The sequence below is a fragment of the Tachypleus tridentatus genome, chromosome 2 (genome assembly GCF_004210375.1).
Source record: "Tachypleus tridentatus isolate NWPU-2018 chromosome 2, ASM421037v1, whole genome shotgun sequence".
Taxonomy (NCBI): domain Eukaryota; kingdom Metazoa; phylum Arthropoda; class Merostomata; order Xiphosura; family Limulidae; genus Tachypleus; species Tachypleus tridentatus.
In genome coordinates this window covers 66901826-66925997 of record NC_134826.1, presented here as the reverse complement: position 1 = coordinate 66925997, position 24172 = coordinate 66901826, and the positions used below count along the sequence as shown (strand labels likewise).

Sequence of the window (24172 nt, the reverse complement as noted above, 5' to 3'; positions counted from 1 at the left end):
TGAAGCCAGGATTTTAAGTACAGTTTCTGTTGTTGTTTCTTTAGGATATACTCTACAGTAAAATTTAAAAATATAATGTTTAATTTCTACCTTAAACAACAAGGAAGACATTTATCAAACTAAGTACTGAAAGCTTTTATGGAGTAATATTTTTCTTTATTTCTTCAACCTATACAATAATTTATCTTTTAATATTTTGTTATAACTTTTCTATATTATTTACAGATTTTTCTCTTTGGTGACAAACTGCAAGCTTTTTTTGGAATTTTTTTCAATTGTGCATTTTTTTTTACAGATAAGCAGATGATAATTCCATAGGAAAAAAAAAGATATAAATAAATGTAACTATTCTTGGTGCTTATCTCAAAGACATGTATTATTGATTTCACACCAAATGTTTCTTTTCTATCACACAGCCACTTTATGTAAAAATGATTTTAATGGAAACATTTTTTTTTTTTCAAACTGGATAACTTTTATTGAAAATAAACCATTTACTAACTACCTGGTTTACTAGGCAAAAATAGACTGTATTTTTAGTCACAACTAAAAACCACAAACATTACACTTCTAACCTCAAAATAAAAGGGGTAAGAATTTGGTCCTAGTTTTTTAATGAGTCTTTCCTGAAGCCGTGTCAAAGGTTGTTTTGTTTCAGTTTCTTCTTCAGGATAGATCTGTGCAGAAGCTAAGTACAAGTCCTTTCGAAATGTCAGCCCCAAGACATCCAAGTCCTCTCTGCCATATCGAAAGGCTGCTAAAACATGTCCAAACACCTTACGTTCCTTCAAGTATTCAGGATCCACTAAAATTACACCATCTGTAGAGAAGGAAACTTAGACAGAATATCTAGCATCATTAAAAAAACAACATATTTTTCATAATTAATCATAATGAAAGTAAAAATGAAAAACCTCAAAGAAGAAATAAAGAAACAGAACTAAAGGGGTTAAAAAGGAAAACACTCCTTTATATTACTGAATCAACATTCTTCATCACAATCCTTCCATATTAATGGTTTGACTAAATCAACACATCTTAATTTTCAAATAGCTGTAAAGTTGTACAGGTATACTTCACCATGACTCTTCCAATGACATATCAACTTAAACATTATACTTCACCATGACTTTTTCAATTCAATTACTGCATCACCTGAATCAGTGTGATTCACTATGAGTCTTCCAATTACTGCATCACCTGAATCAGTGTGATTCACTATGAGTGTTCAAATTACTGTATCACCTGAATCAGTGTGATTCACTATGAGTGTTCAAATTACTGCATCACCTGAATCAGTGTGATTCACTATGAGTGTTCAAATTACTGCATCACCTGAATCAGTGTGATTCACTATGAGTCTTCCAATTACTGCATCACCTGAATCAGTGTGATTCACTATGAGTCTTCCAATTACTGCATCACCTGAATCAGTGTGATTCACTATGAGTGTTCTTCCAATGCATCACCTGAATCAGTGTGATTCACTATGAGTCTTCCAATTACTGCATCACCTGAATCAGTGTGATTCACTATGAGTCTTCCAATTACTGCATCACCTGAATCAGTGTGATTCACTATGAGTCTTCCAATTACTGCATCACCTGAATCAGTGTGATTCACTACGAGTCTTCCAATTACTGCATCACCTGAATCAGTGTGATTCACTAGGAGTCTTCCAATAACTGTATCACCTGAATCAGTGTATTTCACCATAAATCTTCTATGTAAGTGTGACAAGAATACTCTACTTCACTATAAGATCTCCATAAATTTTAACCTAACTCAGTACAAAATGTGCATTTACTTACAGAGCTAATGTATCTTACTTTAAGGCTTTACAGAAATGTTTTTTTATCAATAAAATCTATTATTAACTAACATTTCTCTATTATAAAGCAAGCTAGAATAATTCATTACAATACAAACATATATATGTACCATACCAGTTTGGTGTGATATATCAGCATTGCACACAACTAAATTCATATTAATAAAATGAATGTAGAGTGGCATAAAATATATACCACATTTATAATAAAAAATAAATATGTTATACGACCACTTATTTTTTTGTAGATTAAAACGTAATGTAAATTTGATTAACACATTTTATGTCCATTTTATTACGACTTGCCTATGGGATCAACGTGGCTCAAGTGATCCACAAAATCTCTTTTTCCCAAGTACACTGTAATCTGTAAAACAAAATAAAAGATCTTAAAGTAATGTAATAATTTAAAATATTGTTGATTACAGAAAATTTGTTCCCAACCTGCTTAAGTGATAAAAAAGTTTTTCTTTCTTTTTCTCTCTCTCTCTTTTTTTTTAGTAAGTTACCATATATTTTTGGGTTTCAGAGATGAAACCAAGTTACCTACTTAATATCAATAATGTAACTCTAGCCTTAATATCACCAGTAAGTAAAATATTAAAACTTTTTGTTTTCAGTTGGAAATACTGTTTTCTGGTTAACAGAAGAAAAAAACTTAGGAGAGGAATAATGGCAGTCAAGACATATTTGAAAATAAAAACAGAAAGGACAAATTTACATCTTTAATGATATGAAAATATCTTTCATGAGTAATGAGTAACATGTGAACTGCAAATTAGACATGAAGGCCAGTTATAAGAAAATTTCTACACAGCAGAATGAGGAAAAATGATTTGTTAGAGAATTTGTATGTGAATTTTAATGTATATGAGCTCATTTCACTGAATTTAGGACTACTCTGCAATTATTAGTTTCTGTTGAAAAACTCTTTATTCATTTGTTAAATACACGTTAGGAAGTGAAATGGCTGTCCAGTAAATGTTTGATGGAACCTTGTGATGATTGCATTTCTAGCTGATTAATTATTCACATTGCCACTCCAGACTTGAAGGTCTATCTGAGGAGTTAATGAAAACATTACTCCATATTTAAAAGAAAAATATATTATTCAAATTTCCATATTGTTAAATAATATCTATTAAAAACTCTTATACCATCCCTGATATTTAAGCAAATTTAATTGTCAAAAACGAATATTTTGTTGAAATGTCACATACATTCCACTAAGTAGGCTGTGGGAGTTAAGGGGGGGAGACCCATTACACAGTGGTGTTAGACTCTCCGAGTCTCCTCTTGTATATATAAAAAAAGATCAATGAGAATAAACAGAGACATATATATAAAACCTAGAGAAACTTAAGACTAATCAAACATACCTTTCCATTTGGGGAGCTCTTCTTAAAAACTCTGAAAAAAATAAATCTTCTGGTTAATGAAAGAATGTTAACAATTTATTATTCTATTGTTGTTTTAGTGCAGAGTTACACAATGAGCTATTCTCATTCTGTCCACTGCATGGACTAGTTCCCAGAATTTTTTAATTTTTAAGTCTGTAAACTTACTTCTGACCCATCATACCACAAATTATGTATTTCTTCTATTTCCTTCAAAAATGCCAGGTTAAATACCATGGATGTTCTTTGTACAGAATTTCTTTTAATACAGTAAGTGTCTACCAAAATGTATTTTTTGTTAAATTATTTAATGCAAAAATAGAATCCATAGAAATACTTTTATTTAATTGCACAATTTCTTTACACGTGTCAGTTGAATAATTTTTATATGTTTTGACCAAGGAGAGAAACATTTCTTCAAAAATATTCGTAAATGCCAACATTTCCTTCTAAATGTACATTCTCATAATACTTTAAGGGTAAACACAGGATTAATTTAGCTAATAAAATTGTTTAATTCAATTTCATTTCCTTCCTACATGGAAAGTTTTCATTCTAAGTACTACACATAATTCCACATGGTCTCTGAGAGTGTTCTGTCTCAGTACTAAATAAATTCAAAATAATAGTAATAAATATCTTGCTTTTGAAATTCATATGTCATGACATATTGTAGCCAACAAAGTGAATAATTCTTCTTATGATTCATGACATGCACACATTTTACTGACATTACAACAGTACAAATTGAAATTTTAACTGACCCTTGAATGACATTAGTTTTGTATCTGCTGGCTGATAGACAACACACTACTTTATAGTGGTGTGAGTGGTTAAAACTGGTAACCACTTCAGACAGCTATCTGGGAAAATACTAACACTGATGTTGTACAGTACAGTCATAATCTCTACTGTGTATAAGATTCACACAGACTTGTAAGTACAGATGAATAAACAAGCTTTATCTAAAGTTTTGTACTGTTAGATAGTTATAAACCATCAGTAATTTAAATGTAAATCTTAACTCTTCTTAAGAGAATTTCTGTACACATCTTTATGTATGATTCACAAATCATAAAAATGTAAATGTCTATTAATGCTCCCTAACTAACTTATTCATACGTAAACTCTTACTAGTTTTTCGTTTGCAATTGAGCACAAAAATACACAATAACCTATTTGCATTGTGCTTAACATATGTATCAAAACCCAGTTTCTAGCATCATAAGTCTGTAGTCTTACTGCTGTGCAATTGTGAGGCATTATCATTAAAATAACAGAATTCAAAACATTGTGTTATAAGCATCTTCAGTCTTTTCTTATAAAGATAGTGATGAGGAAAATACATACACAGAAATCCACTGTTGCTTTAGAAATAAGCATCATTTTTTAAGTTGATTCAATAATGAGTGAAGACCATTACTTAGATAATTAAAAGTATATACAAGTGTAGTAACAAGTTTCTCCAACTTTTGTTTTTAATTACAGCTGTACCAACGTTTACAAGAACACCACACAAGTACCTAAAGTACCCTGAAAATGGCCTCAGCATAGAGGCCAAAATGTCACCCCCTTCACATTCAACAAGCAGTTGTAGTGTATTAAAGTTTTTAAACAAATTGTCTACTCTGTCTAAAATTCCACTAAAACAACATCCAATGTATTCTAGCTGTATCTATCTGTACTTGTATACTGCTTCACAAATTGGTATGTGCAACATATAAAAGTTAGCTTGAGTAGATAACCACTTCATTGTGTGTAATGGAAATTTATGGTTTAGTAGTTTGGTACATGTATAAAATATTTTTCTAAGTGCGTGTTTGTGTCTGGTTCACTTAAAAAAGTAGTTACCTAACAAGAAATAGTGTTCACCTTGCATGACACTGTTATATCCTGGAAATAAACAATAAATGTAATGTGGTTTACAGCTTTGTTAAAATATAAAAAGTACTAATACTCATAAGCTAAATCTAAAACATTACTTTCTAAGTAATGTTTAATTCAAATATTACAATACCATCACTGCATTAATAAAATATTCAAGTTAGAATTAAATTTAAATAATGGTATTTCAAGATATAGAATAAATAGCTTTTAACAAAGCATGAAAAAAAAACCAATAGCAATGGAAAATATATTTCAAACAAATACTTCGAGGTACCACTATAAAAAAAAGTCAATCTATTTCTCAAATAAAATATTTATGTATAGAAATTTGAAAACAAAAATCTTCAGGTGAGACCAATTAATTACCTTGTACCAGGACATTTACTCTATATATCCTTCAGGTGAGAACTAGATAATTACCTTGTACCAGAGGATTTACTCTACAAATCTTCAGGTGAGAACTAGATAATTACCTTGTACCAGGGAATTTACTCTACAAATATTCAGGTGAGAACTAAATAATTACCTTGTACCAGGACGTTTACTCTGCTGCTCACTGTCATTATCTTCCATCTTCAACAAACACAGCCACCAGCTACACTCTTAACAGGATGATTTGCTGGTCGTAGAAAAACTGAATGTTCCTCTTTTCAAACCAAGCACAGTCTTAATAAATCTTTGTTTTTCTGAATGTTGGTTCTGCAAAGAAAAATCTGAAACATAAAAGTATTTACAACATTTCTCTATCCAAAATTCTAATTTCAGACCTGTAATACTTTCAAAACACTGTTTAGATGCCATAAAACAATTTTTTTGTTTTGCAAGTTTTAGTAAACTCCGTGATTGCAGCTATACATATTCTGCACCAAAATATATGGTGATCAGAAATAAAGTCACAGGAAGAAGAGTCACGTGCTTCTTTAATACCTAAATACAATGTAAAATAATACAATAAAAAACATTTAAGTTATTTATTTCTTGCGATAACAGCGTGATGCATGACATGAATCGTCATATGTAAAGTACACAACATACATAATTATTACAACTTACATAACTGTCACAGAAGAAAATATATATATAAAAAGTAAATGGCGAACAAGGCTACTTGATTGGCTTCCTACCATCTAAAGAACGAGGCTTTATATCTGACCTGAGGAACGTGTTGCCTAACCTGACCTCATAAGGTCAGTTTCAATTACAATCCTGGGTTGATCTTTTTAGATCTCATGCATTATATATTAAATTTATTAACACATCATTCTAATCTCAGCATTTCATCATCAAGATTCACAGTGTCATGCTTTTTGGTTAAGGAGCACTCTACAAACAGTCTGTTAACTTCATCAGGGCACTTTTTAGGCACATATGACAAAGTGGTATAATTCAATAATTTAATTTCTGCAGACTTAAAAAGTTTTAAATATAAATTTTCAAATTGTAACTTTTTCCTACATTCATATATACACATAACCAAACATATTAATTAGTCGTTCTGAAGTGTACTCACAACAGCATCTTTCATTTTTTTATTACTGTTTTCATAAAACACAGTGATTCTTTAATTAATGTTAGTGGGGTTGATCAGTTAGACTGACCCTATACTGGAAAACAAGTATTGCTTATAATTCCAAGTTTACAATGTGTATCTAAAAGAAATTCTACAAGCTTTTAGTAAACTGTATGACTCAGTTGTTTGCAAACAAATTAGAAACATTACTAAAGTATTTGTACTCGAGATACATTTGTAAACTGACAACATTAGTCCAACTCTGATTCTGACAAATCAGAGTACAAGTTATATAATTACCTCCTCTCACAAATAACTTTTTTCAATTAGTACTCCCTCTAATGGTGCAAATTTTTAATGCATGTTGCACTTAATTAGCCTCTGGAATCTCTAAAATGCATATCTACAGTTTTTTCAGTATCTGTATCTGGTATTTACTCTACTAGAAACAGTATAGGGTAAAATAAACAGTTGATAACTCTGACTTCAGATATGCAACATCATGTTGGCATCATTCTGGAAAAGACCGTGAGAGATGCACTTGAACCACACCCCCTCCCATACACATATCAATAAAACTTGTAGTTGTTTGAAGATTTTATTTTGGGTTTCTGTTATATTTTAAAAAATTGTTTTTGTTTGACCATGATTATAGCAACATATTTTTTCAGTTCATTACAAACTACTGCATTATTTTATCATGATACTACTATATTTTCATTCACATTGTTTTATCTTTTTTATTAAGCATTTTTTTCAATTACCCATGACTTCATATGATAAATGCTGTTACAAATTTCATGACATTTCTTACTTGGAGAGTGAATCACAAATATCAACTAAATACTATCATGAGATTCCAATTATGTTTGTTTTTCAAATATACAGTTACATCAGACTGATTTTCCATAAATCAAATAAACTAACAACTAAACGATGAAAATTAACATTTTTCTAAGCTGAAAATTTACTTCCAATAAATAATTTCTCCCTCTCACAAATAACTTTTCTCAATTAATACTCCCTCTATTTGTGCAAATTTTCAATGCTTGTCACTATCTTTCCACTTTTCACTTCTGCATGTCCACATATAAATGATTATGCAGCTGCTCTCCACCAACAGGAGCGTGACACATCTCATATTCATAACCAGTCCCTTTCCACATTTGCACTTCTTAATCACTTTGAGATTGGTCAGAAGACTTACACCACATACCATCAGAAGTGCAGAGACTGGGTGGGAAATGTGTGAGAAGTGATAAATATCTATGAGAAATACATTTACAGTTTAGAAAAATGTTAGCTTGCAATATCATATTTTACCTCTACTCAAATGATAAGTTTTTGCAGCTGTGCAGAAATGAAAATATACACAATTTTCATGAATTACACTACATAAATGTCAGAAAATGGCAGAATGTCCATTTTTATATATTTTTTTTGCTTAAAAGTGTTTAAATAGTTAGAACTAGCATGTAAAATCACTTTATGAATTTTTAGCTACAATATATGAATAGCTAGAAGAAATTCTGTCTTCAGGAGTAAATTACTCTGTTAATCCTAAACTGTTGTACAAGAAAATGCATCATGCATGCAAAGTAATAGAAAACACAACACTAACGACCTAAATTGAGTAAAAATAGCATAATTAATAGCATTCTGCTAGTTTCTTCCTACAAATTTCCTCTACGCCTACTGTATAAAAACCACTATATTTTTGTTAGCAAAAATACATAACATTTACAAATAGCAACTTTTACAGAAAGTTAAGAATATTTTATTACACTAAAAAGTAATCAATAAAATATTACACAAAAAACATAGCTAGTTTCTGCTATACCACACATTAACTGAACATTTCTTTCATTTTTTGAAATAAAATTATTTTTCAAAATGAGCAAAAATGAATATATGAGATTTGACAAATAATGCTGATCTTCTAAGAAAAAATAAGTTAATATGAAAACCTGTTAGATTAAATACATAAATACATAATGTATGTTAAACATTCTTTTAAGTATATGATCCATACATATTTCATATTACGTTAAACATTGTTAGAGATCCATAGTTCGAGAAACTACTCATATCAGAAAAGGGTCAGATACAGGATGTCGTAACCCCCCTCCAATTATATCTCCATTTACACTACTGATAAATTTATATTACTTATTTAGAACCACATATAATCAGTAACATTGGTGATAATATTAATTTAATAGCTTACAAAAGTTATTACAAATAACTCAGTCAGGTTATAATCTAGTGATTTCAAAACTTACATATTTATTTCTAATAATGTGATTGTTATGAAAAACTAAATAGAAATTAATTGATAGGTTGTTTAAGCAGAGTGTTCATGATGAAACTTAGTTTTAATAGATGACAACAAATAGCTTTCTATTCAACTAAGTTTCATCAGTTAAAGAGATGTTTTATTATAGAATGAAATTAAACAGCTGCAAGTATATTTAGAACAAAAGTTACAAAGTCTATGCATAACTTCATATTTTAGTGTCTGTAAAGGGATGCCTGGTTTATTTTTTCAATGAAAACATCTTTTTCATTAGTTTTCTATGTTCAACAAGTCTTATGTTAGAAGCACTACTAGCTTTGATGATACTGAATCTCAAGTATTGACATTAAAAACAGAGAAGACCAAGCCAACAAAAGTGAATGTGACAATTGGGTCACAAAGAATGAGACAGAAAAAACAGGTTTGCACAAAAGACAATTTTTAATTTAATAGTGATGGACCAAAAAAACAACAACAAAGCATTATTATACAATATAGGGCAAATGATCATGTACTTACAGATGTATTAAAAACAAAAAGATATATTAATAGTAAAAGTGGTGGAAAGTACTAAATAATAGGTTCTTGCCAGTTAGTTCTTGCCCCTAACATAGGTTAGTGTATCAATATAAATTTATTACAATGTTATAAACGTTTCTTCAAAATGTACCACAGGAAGTTAGCTCTTGATTGAATATTATTAAATAACAATAATAACAAGTACTGAAAACCTATACTCCACTATCCTGTTAGGCAAGTTGCACATTATTTGCTCAATGCCAAACTTAAATACTTAACTAAACAATAAATGAAAGCAAAACAGGCCACCTCAATGACAATGAAGGTTAACTTTAAAGTTACAAAAAACTTGAAGAGTTATCTAAAAGTTAAACTACATAGAAATATAAAAGAACTTGTTAATGGTAATCAAAAGTGATGACTTTCAAGAGTTCTCACACTGAAGTAAAAAGACACCAAGACATTGGGTGAAAGTCTAACAAAAGTCTAGTGTATGTTTATGCAAGATCTGCACAAGTATTTATGTAAACTACCAGGTAAATTTCTGCATGAATCCTCATGCAAAATTATGAACAGTTTCCTTTCTCAGGCCCTAACAATATTTCAAATATGGTATATGAATACCTTTAAGTTTTTGATAAAATAAAACAGTGATTGGTACCTAATAGGTCAACTGACCAAAGTGCAGTGAAGATAATGGTCAAGTCCACCTGTGACTACTGCCCAATTCACTGGCAATAATAACTTAGCCTGCTGATTGAGAAGCTTGTTGTAGTCCACAAGTCCATATAATCAGTTAACAAAGTTATGAAAGGGCATATACATACTGCCATAATCTAGACAGTAAAATGACTACACAGTGTTATGCTCCTGTAAAGAAATGAGACTGAACTCCACTTCACCCAATTAACTTCTGAGGAAAGTCACAGTTAGAAGCTTTCTTAAGCGATGCTAGAGTTCAATTTTAGGAACTGTAGTGAAAAGAAAATTTTGAGAATTTAACTTTAAACTAAAAGGAAGAGAAAACATGTAGTACAGCTAAGTTTTACAGTGAAAATAAACTATACATTCAATATGAATTCTGAGGGTGTCTGGAAAAGGCCAAGGCTTGAAAATTTGTCATGGTAACAGTTAATAGATATTGGTTTGGTATGAATGACTTCTGTAAACTGGAAAAGCATGATTATAATTAATAATACTTGTTGTAAAACATTAATAATAGGTCTAATATATATATTTGTTAATACTGCATTTTTATCTAGTCCCTTAGTGATTTTCAAACACTGGAGAAGTGTATAATAATAGTTTCATCAGTAAGTGAGCGAGCAGTGACCATCATTCCAGTAAAATTAAGACAACAGTTTACACCAGATGTTTTGGTTTTTTCTCTTGTACAAGAATAAGTATAGGAAAACAAGTATATAATACACTAAATGAAAAAGATAATAGAACAAAATATACTTCATAAAGTCGTTTGTTAAACTAACAATTCCTATGTGTCAAAGCCTTTCTGATTATAATTACACTTCACCAGCAAGAGGTACTTACCCCATAACAATTGTTGTTATTGAAATAAACAGCTTATACAGATAGTGTTTCAGTATCCCAGTTGGCTTGTTACCAAAGAATCTACAGAATATAGTGCAGTTTGAATATTATTATTATTATTACATATTCTTCTTTTTCTTGACAAATTCCTGAAACTAAAATAAAGAATGTAGTGTTATAAAATAATAATAATTTCTTATGAATTTCAATTGTTGTATTTGTTTAGCAATGATCAGTTACTGGCTGAGGCCATAACTGGCTTGCTGTAGATTGACTGTGTTAACCTCAGAAGACCTAAAAAGCTCGTACAATAATTAAAATACCAACTAAATAAAAACAATGACACATAATATTTCTTTTTGATACTACACAATATTGTATGGATGTCTGGCTTTGTTTATATTAATTTATGAAAAAATAGAGGGGTTTAAGATCATTTAGATAAGTGCAAACTTATACAACATTACTAATACAGTTATTAATTTCTGAAAAAGAATTGGTGGAAAGACAGGAAGCACAGATCCCCTCCTCTGTGCCTCCTTATAAAAAAAATTTACACAATTATAAATTACAAACATATTAGTGTAAAGAAGGGCAGTAAATTTACACTGCATTTAACACTTAAATAGTCATAGGATTGGCAGAGGGTGTTGCCAGCTATTGCCTTCCCTCTAATCAGTAGTTTAAAAATTAATGACAAGTAGCTTTGTAATGCCAAAGGCAGGAAAAGAAAGTTTAATGACAATGGGAATCAAACCAAGACCCTCTTTTGTAATATAATGGCAATATACTGATTATTGGATAGTTGGAATAATTACAAAACTGTAAATAACCATAAAACCTAATTTGGAATAGTTCTATTTTCATTACATTAATCATAATGGATGTAATTGTTGCTTACAGGTAAACAATTAATTGAATAAATTATCCAGCTCTGCTTATATCCTATTTTTATGATTATTTTCTTTCTATTTATATCCTACCTCCAACATTATTCTTAATTTCTGTTTGTACCTTAATTCTACTTGTCTTTATATCAATCAACATTATGTAGATATACTCTAATGTTTGTTTTTTTCATTACTTGGTAATCTCATGTATTTTATATCTGATGCAATATTTATTCCAGATGAAAAAACAATTACATGTATGAAACTTTGTAGAATAGATGGGAACTGCCTGTTGTGGAGACACAAGCATAGAGGGAAATGTGTCAAAAGTCTTCCACCTTTCATCTTCAGGACATTCTACAAAGTTTCATCATGAATACTCTTGCCTAAACAATCCATCAAACAATTACATGTATTTTTTTATAAGTTTATACTGATTATATTAATTACTTATAACAAACAAAGAAAGTTTATATTTCTACACTATGCAAGTTCTGTTATTCTAACAAAAAAGTCACTTTCATCTCTAGTGGAAATATTATTACTAACAACATTTACGGGGCAACAAGATGACCATTGTTTCATTTAGGCTGCCCCATCAACTTCAAGAAAGGGATTAAAAAAAACAACCCTGCCCTGATCATTTAATAACTTATGGAACCTTTCCTTAAACTTACTACATCCGGCATACCTGAATTTACTTTAAATGCGAACCACTCTATTGGTAAAGTAAAACTGTATAAGTTATAAAAGACTTACTCTGCCAAATTTAAGCATTTCTTCTCCCTACTATTCTCACAATTAAATATGGAAACAGATGATGCATTAATACTATCACTTCCCTTAATAACCTCAAACACCTCAATCAACAGGGAAATGAAAAAGGAGTATTTTTCTGGAGTTACCATTAACTTCAGATATTGATAACAAAAGAAGTGGATTAATAACTATCTCTTAGCTGTTTAGAAAACATAATAAGTTGTTCAAGTTATAATAAAAAAACTGTAAAAAAGTACTGAAATATATAAATACGTAAAAAGGAGTGAAATGTCTCTTAATGAATGCTAAAAATCACATTAAAAACTCGTATATAATAATAATGCATTCCATGTAACATGAATCACTATAAATTATGTGGCAAAAAATATTTTGTTACCATGTGGATTCATTTAGCTCTTTCATAATACAGATCTTCATATTACACTCTCAAAGTAACAATGCATTATATCATTATATAATACAGTGTTCATTTAACTGCTTCCAAAGATTACAAGTAAAAATTTTATAGTGCATTAAGATGCATCAAATAAGCATGTTAATATTAGCTGGTACACAGCCAGCAAAACACTCAGGGGTAAAATCTATGCAAATCACACAATCACTGTGCTGTATGACAAAGTTTGAAAGGCTGATCCGGTTATGTAAAGAAAGAAAAATAGATCAATGGCCTCTACAATAATATCTAACATCCTAATAATGCTGGATATTGTCTGGTAGTATTATCACATAAAACAAGTAATGTATGGATGTGCCCAACAATGTTTAGAGAGTTTTGTGCCTGCTTTTAACACATGTTACACATTCAAAACAATCAGAATCTGACTGTGGATTAAGGTGGTCACATACAGTAGCTGACTGGTCCTCTCAAAAAAAGTTCATATGTTAGGTGAGGGGATGAAAGTTTGAATTAAAAGCACCAAGAAACAGATGGTAAAGTTAAATAAATCTCTATTAACCTTTAAGTAGCATTCTTTTGTCATCTTGATACAAGTACACTTTTAACATTCTAGAATCCAACAGTCTAGATGACACTGACATACACGCTTGAGAAAAGTTTAAAAGTTTCTTTTCAATCATGAAAAAAAGAAGACAATTAGGAATACATAGAAACATGTTTCTGATAATGTTGTTGTTGTTGTTTTGTTATTGAGCACAAAGCTACACAAAGAACTATCTGTACTCTGCTCACCACGAGTAATGAAACACAGTTTTATAAGTCTGCAGACATACCACTGTGTCACTGCAAGACTTCTTATAATGCTACCATATGCCAGCTCAATGAGTTTAAAAACAAACATATTCCAAGTATATGGTTGATCTTTGAAATTTTTTTCTTCCTTGTTTGTTAAGGTACATTCTTGTAAAAAAAACAAAGACTGATTCCTTCACAATTATTCTGAACTGCCTGAATCTACAGCAGGAATGTATGTGTAGCCAATACAGTGTAGGCTTACAGAACAACTTTCAAAAAACGATGTACTGTACAATGTAGAAATATAAGCTGGCACAGAAGTAGTTTTGTTGTTTTTTTCAGCAAGTCAAAAGTGTGAAATCCAAAACAAGTCATTAAGTACTGTTTGTAAAAATGCTTAAAAATTTAAACAAAGGTTTATAGAACATTATATGACACATGACGAAGCTCAAAAAGATTTTAAAATAAAGAAAAATGAAGAAATCAGTTTCACTAGAACTGCACCCTCCCTACAAATAATCTTTTCATGCAAGGATATGAGATCAACTTAGTTATTTGTCTTTTTTTTTTACCAATAAAATTTTTTTGTCAGCTCATTTCTTCTGATTTCTGGTTCATTCAATGGTGTATTAGTTGGTTGAAAGTTAAACTAACAACAAATTATCAAAGAAGTTATGAATTTACATATCAGTATACTATGCTATCTAGTTTTTTACGTTTTACCTGAAGAGTATTGAAAGTTTAGTCAACAGAATAATACACTGATTTTATATTAGTTTTATGATTCTTTGTAATTGAAATTTTTTTATCAGCAAAACTTGTTGAGATTTTTATCTCCATAGATCAGTCAGTAAGCACTTTTTTGTAAGTTGAACAGAGGATAGCATCATTATTTAAGATTTTCTCTAGTTTTAATCAAACTGAAAATGAGTAGATATTGCTCCTACTTTGCTGCATGTAGACACATTGTGTATTACTATGGTTACAAAAGGACTAGACTGATGGATGGTTGAAATCATTTAAGGTATGTTGGTTTGTGTACTCTGGAGTTAAAGTGGACTTCATTCAGAAGTTCAACACAAATGTTTGTCAAACATAACAGTTTGAACATGGCAATCATGTTTGTTTTTTCAATTTATAAAGCATATAACTGCATTACTGTTTACTGAAGATCCAGTATCATACCCAAGATTCTTTGCTGGAGAACAGAGAAATATCACTATATTAACTTAGAGTCATTTTCAGTTCCTTTCAGTGATATATATTATTGTATCATGCAATTGTATCATTGTCACAATTTCTTTGGGAAAAAGGAGAGGTCATGTGAAGGTATAAAAGTTCATTGGGATCTATTTTAAACTACGTTTTATTATTATATGATATTGAAAGTTTTTAAATGAGTCATTGTACAATCCTAGAGATAACATAAGAAGGTTATGGGTTTTCATGGTAATAGCTATAGGTAACTTATTTTGGTAGATTAGGTTATTTCAAAATTCTAAGCCAAATTATTATCTTTAATTTTGTTGTTACAGTAATAAGCCTTTTATTTTATTAAGAAAAATACAACTATACTATAAAAACTCCTCACTATCAATTGAAGGTGAAAGCACTACCAGTTACTATTTCAAGATTATATGGAAGGATATCACCAATAGAAAACAAAATTAAGTTGAAAGATGTACATAAAAAAGGCAAGCTGAAAATAATAAATATATTTTCTAAAAATTCAGCAATGAAAAACCCTGAGAGAGAGGAAAACAAATATTTAAACAGCTGCATACAAGCCAACTTCAAACAGAGGTTGAGAAAATTAAATGAGAGAAATGCATATTAAAATACCATAATTATCTGCAGTAGATTCTTTAAACCAAATTTCCAAAATATAAATGCATATTTAACAAATAAACTTATGACACTAATTAAGTAAATGTAAATATTAACAACTTTTATGTAAGAGTTAACTCACATTTGATTTACATGGTAATGAAATATTTGATGAAAAGAGCAAGATACGCGAGAGAATAAGTAAGCAACACTTTAAAATTTCAAATATATGAACTTGGTAAGTATTATATTAACAAAATAATTTAGTTGCAACAAAAACAAATAATGTATACATAGCTCTAATCATGTGACAGTATATTCTTTAAAAGTGCCAGTAATTGTTGTTTTACTCTGTGCACTTTAGATTGTAAGGCAAAATGTACTATCTCTGAAAACATTTTTTCTTCAAATCTTCAGGCTGATATGAATAAAAGCAGTTTTCAGCAACTTTATCTTCAAGCTAGTACATCATGAGTAAAGATTATATTCAGGAACTATTTGTTTTCAACTTGATGTGTTACAATGTTTAATAACTCTGTTTATAAATGTTTCAATATGCACTTCTGAATTTACATATACAACAATGATTTTACAAGTTCATAGAACATAACTGGCTTAATATGTGCTATCATATTTTTAACTTTTTTAAAAGAAGAACAAAATGGTAAGTGTTAATGTCCATTCTGCATGGTTTTAAGATGGTAGTTTTCGTAGTTTTAGCTTTGCTTGATAAACAATTATATTTTATACATAGGTACAATTCAAAACACATAACATGGGTTAGACATGTATACCCATTTTATACGTATTACTGGTGTTTGTTTGCATCTGTTTATTATTCAGTTTCGCTATTTACGTTTTTTAATATTTTCCTTCTTTATTTTACAATATCTAAACTCTATGTTTTCAACTTAATTTTTGTTGGACTTCTTTCTTGTTTTACACATTTCAGGAATTATTGCTTATCTTTTTGTTCATCACTACTGTTTTGTTGACAATCTTATAATTAACTTATCAATTGTTATTGTGAAAATTCATTATATACATACATATTACATTTTTATTTTAATATATGACATTTTAGACAGTTTAGGTATCTTTATTAGGGAGTTGCCCTTTTCTCCTAAGTTAAATATTTATTATATCAAATATGACTGAACTGATAGAATTTCTTTTTCTTTTTTATTTTGTTCACAAGTGTACCTATAATTACTTATAAAAACAAAATACTGTATTGATGTCTGAAATATTAGTTGTTTAACAAGTTACATAGCTTAAAACAAACATTCTTTCTAGCTACATGTACTTAAATAGTCTTTGTTACAGGATTGTAATTAGATTTAGTTTGGATTTATGTGTTAGTTTCTAATTATAGTTTTGTTGCTTATCTTCTTATTTTGCTTTCCCAAAATTTTTTTTTCTGAATCCTGCTATATAATGTGATAGAATTTGGGGAATTCTATATCAGCAAGTTTTGACTGGAATGAAATATAAATATTTTGTTTCGTTTTTTCAAACTATAATAAGACTTTCTGGTATCATATTAACAGCCATTTTTGTGTATAATGTTTTATGAAGTACTGCATTGTTCAGCTTTTCCTCTAATAATAGATTTTTTTACTGTAACAGGTAATAATTTGATTTTATTATTCTCAAAATTACAATTTCCTTTTTAAAACATTTATTCCTCTTTTTTAACCTTCTATTTCATGTGCCAAACAGGTTTATAAAATAAATATTTAAAAGGTATTGAATTTATCTTAGGAGTTGGGAAGATTTTACCAACAAAAAGAGTATCAGTAAACACACCAAGATACTTCTTAAAAAAAAATGTCATAGATGCAGTTACACATGCTTCACACATTTAAACAAAGATGTTTCTGTATATTTATTCAATATTATTTATGTTTTTGTATCTCAGAACAGCTTATATGGGTATTAAGACTTTTATTGATAAGGAAGGAACAACATTTTGACCTTCCTAGGTCATCAAGAGGAAATTCTGCACTGAAAAAAATCTACTTCTAATGAACTAAACTTATAAGTACTTGCATCAACACAGAAGGAAGAGATGTGTGTCAGGTGAAATGTATTTTTATAATTTGAACTTGACATAATTTCTATTTTAAAATATTTGCTTAGTGAATTTCTTATTATAGATTTCCAATTATGTAATTTGGTGAACTGAATGAAAAGCTGGTAGATGAATTTCAATCATAACAAATTTATGATAATTAGAGCAGGGTAATTAGTAGGATTGGTAATTAATTAATCACTAATTATTGGGCTGATTAATCTATTACATTGACATAATTGATTAATTTCAGAAAATTTAGAATGTTGGGATAATCAAAAGCAGTTATAATCACAAATACAAATATTGATTAATCGATTATTTTACAAATGTGTAACACTTGAAAAAGAATAGTTATGGAATCAGTAACACTGATGCTTCATCTGTTTTCTTTTGTATTTTATATCGACAATGATAAAACAAAAGGACACACAAAGTTTGGAAGGATATAGTTGTCTTAGCCAAGAGTTTTACTCTTCTAACAGAGTGGATGGCTTTATAGAATGGGTTGCATTCTGATGTGCTGAATGAAAAAAAGAAAAGAAAAATTAAGACAGTTTTGTGAAAAAAAGGCATATCTAATTTCATGTCATATTTTGTATTTGTTTGAAGTAGAAGGGACAACCCTGATGGGCCAACAAAGCCCTTGTTTTCTTAAAACATTATACTCTAATATTTAAGATACTATTAACAACTTTTACTTTTCCACAAATCAAATAGTTATGTTTTTCCTACCCGAATTTTCTTGAACATCAGTTCTATGAACCACGAGGTCACAAATGGTTATTTACTACATTTATCAAGATCATAAATATAACAATATGAAACCTTTAGAAATTTTGCACTATAATCCCAAGAATTAGGTAATTTAATTATTATTTATTTTAAAAGCAGTTTAAAGTCATGTAGGCTACAACCACACACCCAAATTCTTGGTTTTTGAATTAGTTTTGATCTAGTTTTATTATCACCATTCCCAATTTTTAAAATTAACTACATCTGCAAATTTCTTCAAACACAAAATATTGTAAGAATTCACGCTTCATAAACCACCACAGGGAAATGTTGCCAGTTAACAAAAATGCTCCATATTTTAGCTACACTAATTACCAGATTTAGGAAAATTTATTTTTGATCTACATTAAAAGTAGGTAGCTTGCACTCAATGAAATTTAATAATAATTAACTTTACAAGTAAAAAAACAACAAGAGAATATTAACATACACATATGTATATGTTCTTACTCTCTATATGTATTTATTTACCAACTATATAACTTCATATCAATTACATTTTAATTTACATACTTTATATAATAAATTTAAATATAAACTTCTGGTATTATCAACTACTTTACGCAGAGGGTGCTACGATACATTTGCGAAAGCGTACCTCTCATATCAGTGTTACAACTAACACGTAAGTAAAATAACATAACGTAATAATACTGCCTGATCTAGTAATTACGTATATTGACATTTTCGTTAAAATGTTGCCAATCCAACACAGGCTGTTAATGTTAAGTACTAACCAATAAAATTCGAACCGTTTATAATATATTTTAAACTATGCCTAATGTCAGTGCTACAGTTAACGAATTATATACTTTTTTTTTTACAGTCTTATAAATCGTCTTCAAACAAAAGCATGACATGAGTTTAAGCCTGGTTTACAGTTACATACAGAGGAAAAACCGGCTCACCCACTGAAGGCTAGATAATTCATGTGAACAACGGCCAAGGCTTACAAACACCTCTACACCGCACTTGACAGAGGTAAAGGGCTTTGCTTCTCCGGGATGTGTAAACAAGTTGACTCACGCAAAATCAGAAAATCGATATCCTGTTTAAGTTTAAGAACGAAATCAGTACGTACAAAACATCTATTCTTCTACAAACAAAATTTAACTTACAAACATACACATATATTTCTTGCTTATGAAATATATGTTACACCCTACTTTTCCCACTTATTTCCAGAAATGGCGGAAAAACCACACATGCCCGTGAACTGAGCTGTTTGTGTCATACATTATACGAGCATCAGGACCTTCAGCTGATAAGCGCGTGCGTACAATTCAGCAACGTATTACGCAGGCTATGCGATAAAAAGAAGCAGTCAGTTTGTGTGTTTGTTTATTCTAGCCTGAAACTATGTAAAAGATTATCTGCGCTCCGTCCACCACGGAGAATCGAATCCCGGAGTCTAAAGTTGCAAGGCCGTAACCTTGCTGCTGATTCACTGTGGGAAATTAATCCCAAGTAAAAGAATTTGGGGCCCCGTACATTATGGCAAATTTGCATCTCATTCCGTCAACTACAGTGTACGTAATTTTTTGATTAAACACAAAAGCACACTATAGGCTATCTGTGCTCTGCCCATCACAGACATCGAAACCAGAAGTTTAGCGCCGTCTTCCTGGAGACTTTCTGCTAAACCACTGAGGGTAGTGTAATGTGTTTAGATATATATATACACATACATACAGTCCGTAGATACAAGAACGGCTTCCTTATCACTATTAATAGATTTAACTATTTGTTTCTCAGCAAAAAACACACAAGCACCAATAATTGTACAAATATTTGTTATACTCACTCTACTAATTTATATGAGATACGGTTAATTTATTTTTATTCTTATATCTCACTCGTTTAAGTTATAGATAAGCTTAGAAAGCATAACAGTTACTGTAAGATATAAATAAGTAGAAAGACGACCAGGCATGTCCAGGTGGTTAAGGCGCTCGACTCGTAATTTTAGGGTCGAGGGTTCGAATTCCCGTCACACCAAACATGTTCGCCCTTTCAGCCGTGGGAGCGTTATAATGTTTGGTCAATCTCACTCTTCGTTGGTAAGAGTAGCCCAAGAATTGATGGTGGGTGATGATGACTAGCTGCCTTCCCTATAGCTTTATACTGCTAAAGTAGGGACGACTAGCGTAGATAGTTCCCATGTAGCTTTGCGCGAAATTTGCGCTAGCCATTTCTAATTTAGCAGGGTAAGAGTGGTGGAAAGGCTGCTAGTCATAACCACCCACTGCCAACTTTTGGGCTACTCTTCTACCAACGAATAGTGGGATTGACCGTCACGCCCTCACGGCTGAAAGGGCGAGCATATTTGTTGTGATTGGGATTCGAATCCGCGACACTCAGATTACAAGTTGAGTGCCCTAACTACCTGGCCATACCGGGCCTTGTACCATTTTAAACTTTCGAACAATATGCTATAGAGAAATGGTGAAAGTAACAATACGTACCAATCTTTCTTGTTTGCTTCAAACTTTCGTGCAAAGTTACACAAGCTAGGGCTCCTCGCCGGTACAGCAGTAAGTCTACGGATTTATAACGCTAAATTCAGGGGTCCGATTCCCCTCGGTGGGCTCAGCAGATGGCCCGATGTGTCTTTGCTATAAGAAAACACACACAGCAAAGAAAGATAGTGCGCCACACAAATATAATTTATTGTGAATTCCGGCAATTTTTTTGAAGACCCTGTAGAGAATTCGAGTGAGGAGAACAAAAAGTTCTGGTTACGACGAATTTCCAGAGAAGCATTCGCTAAATATTCTTAATACTTTGTCTCTATTTACATATTTTCAGTTTAGAAATATCCTAAAATACCTGATTTATTTTTATTTAGAGGGTGCTATTTAATCCTATGAGTCTAAAGGTTCAAAGTGCGTATGTCCCAACCTTTCACAGAGCACCGCTTAAAATTTAACTAAGCAACTTTATTTTCAATATATGCTAATAAATTTATGTTGTCTCAAAAATTCGGTCAATGTACTGACTTCACTTCGACCCTTAAGCATCACGCACTGCCATCTGTTGGGCTACTCGAGTCTGACCAAGGCCTGGAATGACCTAATGTTAAGGGTACTCTAAATCACATCTGTGAGTTCGAACCCAATTAACGAACTCGCCTTTTTAGTCGTTAGGGCATTACAATGGTCAATTCCAGTATTGGATTAGAATGGTTCAAGAGTAGGTTGTTTCAGTGCCGCGGTTGTCCTGAGCGAAATATAAACTAGGGAACAAACCCCTTCATTGTTTTTTAGAATGGCCCGGCATGGCCTAGCGCGTAAGGCGTGCGACTCGTAATCCGAGGGTCGCGGGTTCGCGCCCGCGTCGCGCTAAACATGCTCGCCCTCCCAGCCGTGGGGGTATATAATGTGACGGTCAATCCCACTATTCGTTGGTAAAGAGTAGCCCAAGAGTTGGCGGTGGGTGGTGATAACTAGCTGCCTTCCCTCTAGTCTTACACTGCTAAATTAGGGACGGCTAGCACAGATAGCCCTCGAGTAGCTTTGTGCGAAATTTCCAAACAAACAAACAAAACAGCTTTTTAAAAAATGGCATATAATTCGATAAACTAAATTTATATGTGGTAAAAACAATTAAGGAGATGCAAAAGGAAAAACTATGTTAAAAAAGAAAAACAGGTTTTATTCTTATAATTTTATTATATTCAAAATGTGTTGTAAGTCTCTGACTGCGATGATCCATCGGCGACTGCTCATTTTGCCTCTTGGATAAAACGATACTGGAAAGTGGATACTGTTAATTAGCTGCGCTCCCTGTAACATAGTAAATTAGGGACGACTAGCGCAGAAAAACTTCGATTAGCTTTGAGCGACATTTGGCGAAATGAAACAAACTTTTCTCATCGAGAAATGGAATTTTATTGTCACTCTTACGGAGCATCCACGACCTCAAAGTTCGTTTTTGTACAACAGAACACCGGCTAAGAAACCTCATAATCATAGAACGTGCACCTTAAATGACTACAAAGTCACACGCGACTCCTAAAATATATGATATGATACGTAGCTCAACCTTCTTAAAAAGAAAAAAAAGAGAATAAAACAATTAATTATTAAATTTTTGGATCAAGAAATTTAGCTTGAATGTAAACACGTATTAGAACCAGTGTGTATAATTATATCCTCTTGATGAAGAGAAACCCACTCGAAATAAAAATATCTCAGAACAGCTGGTATGGGTATTAACATTTTTACTGATAAGGAGAGAACAACGTTTTGACCTTCCTAGGTCATCTTCAGGTTAAGAATAAATAAATAATTGAACATTAGATTGTTTTCAAGTATATTTATTTAGATACATCGGATGCATTTGATATCGAAATCCAAATAACAATTGACAAAACTGGCCAAATCTTATCAAACGCTAACTGGACTTTTCATTTAAATGTATGTTTATCGAAATATTGTACTGAGTTTATATTTGTGCGTGTTTTGATTTATTTATAATGTAACGTTTCATTATTAAAAAATACAAAATATTTCATGTGAGGCCACGCGCCGAGGAAAGATGTGCTGCCCTCTTTCGGAGACTGATCCCATTCGTAAAACATTCTTTTTCTATGAAGATCAAGAAAGTTGGGTTTGTAAACATAATTCGGTTCTGTTCCTTGCAAAGTTTTATTTCAGAATAAGCCATATCTTACTAATGTTCTTATACGTTTTTTTTTAACACAAATATTTGCCACGTGGCATTTACTTGTATCGTATAAATTGGATGTTCCTAAAATAAAGTGTTTTCAAATATAAATTTTATTTTGGTATTATGTTCTGTTAGTCAGTTAGAAAATATATTTCAACCACTATACAATAGTCTGTTTATGAAGGTGAAAAGTACGACACTTAAGGATGAAAACAGTTATAAACAAATGTCAGTAAAATAACAACCACTGATATGTATTTTACAAGGTATTTGGTGGGACTGATAAAAATAGATATAAATCATGAGTAAAAATAACTGTTGTTCTTACTGGCCTAATGGTTAACGTTCCCAGATGTGAATACGATGGATCAGAATTTGCATTCTATTTTCGAAAAATCCTGCTCTACACTTTGGGGCATTATTTCGTTTGTTTTGAATTTCGCGCAAAGCTACACAAGGGCTATCTGCGCTAGCTGACCCTAATTTTGCAGTATAAGACTAGAGGGAAGGCAGCTAGTCATCACCACCCACCGCCAACTCTTGGGCTACTCTTTTACCAACGAGTGGTGGGATTAACAGTCACATTATAACGCTCCCACGGCTGAAAGAGCGAGCATGTTTGATGTGACTGGGATTCGAACCCACGACCCTTGGATTACGAGTCGAGTGCCTTAACCCCTGGCCATGCTGGGCCCACCACAATGGGATCTATACGCTACGCTGTTGTTTCTTGTGTATCAGCGGTGAGTCTGCATGTTTACAAACGCTAAAAAGTGGGTTCAGATACTTATGGTTGGCAAAGCACAAATAACTTATTGTGTTGTTTTTCCGTTTAACAACAAACTGACCAGGTTTCGTCAGTGTTTACTTCTTTTCCCCAGTGGGTCACTGGTAAGTCTGAAAGCGTATAATTCTAAAAATCGACTTTCGATATCCTCGTTGGGCATAGAAAATG

At 31.3% G+C, this 24172-nt stretch overlaps 2 protein-coding genes and 1 long non-coding RNA gene across 8 annotated transcripts in view; 1 reads left to right on the top strand and 2 right to left on the bottom strand.

The window, feature by feature from the left end:
• LOC143244080 (beta-arrestin-1-like) overlaps window positions 1-20105 on the bottom strand; it is a 45195-nt gene extending 25090 nt beyond the window's left edge. Inside the window, exons 1-6 of one of the 6 annotated variants that reach the window (XM_076488127.1) lie at window positions 19455-20105; window positions 10989-11069; window positions 5642-5828; window positions 3211-3241; window positions 2138-2198; window positions 576-820 (exon numbers count right to left, since the gene is read on the bottom strand). In XM_076488127.1, coding sequence (XP_076344242.1) covers window positions 576-820; window positions 2138-2198; window positions 3211-3241; window positions 5642-5688 — 384 coding nt within the window. In that variant the 5' untranslated portion in view covers window positions 5689-5828; window positions 10989-11069; window positions 19455-20105. The remainder of the gene's footprint in view (window positions 1-575; window positions 821-2137; window positions 2199-3210; window positions 3242-5641; window positions 5829-10988; window positions 11070-19454) is intronic. The other 5 variants (XM_076488126.1, XM_076488131.1, XM_076488130.1 and 2 more) reach the window with 5 other exon arrangements.
• Window positions 1139-2131, bottom strand: LOC143244081 (uncharacterized). Its single transcript, XM_076488132.1, has 2 exons — window positions 1470-2131; window positions 1139-1425 (listed from the first exon to the last, which is right to left on the bottom strand). The coding sequence occupies exons 1-2, from the start codon at window positions 1714-1716 to the stop codon at window positions 1319-1321; spliced, it is 354 nt and encodes a 117-aa protein (XP_076344247.1). The 5' UTR covers window positions 1717-2131; the 3' UTR covers window positions 1139-1318.
• LOC143244083 (uncharacterized) lies at window positions 18838-19813 on the top strand. The gene is made up of 2 exons (XR_013024894.1): window positions 18838-19171; window positions 19373-19813. It is a non-coding gene; the product is annotated as an uncharacterized LOC143244083 (long non-coding RNA).
• Window positions 20106-24172: the final 4067 nt, after the last annotated feature.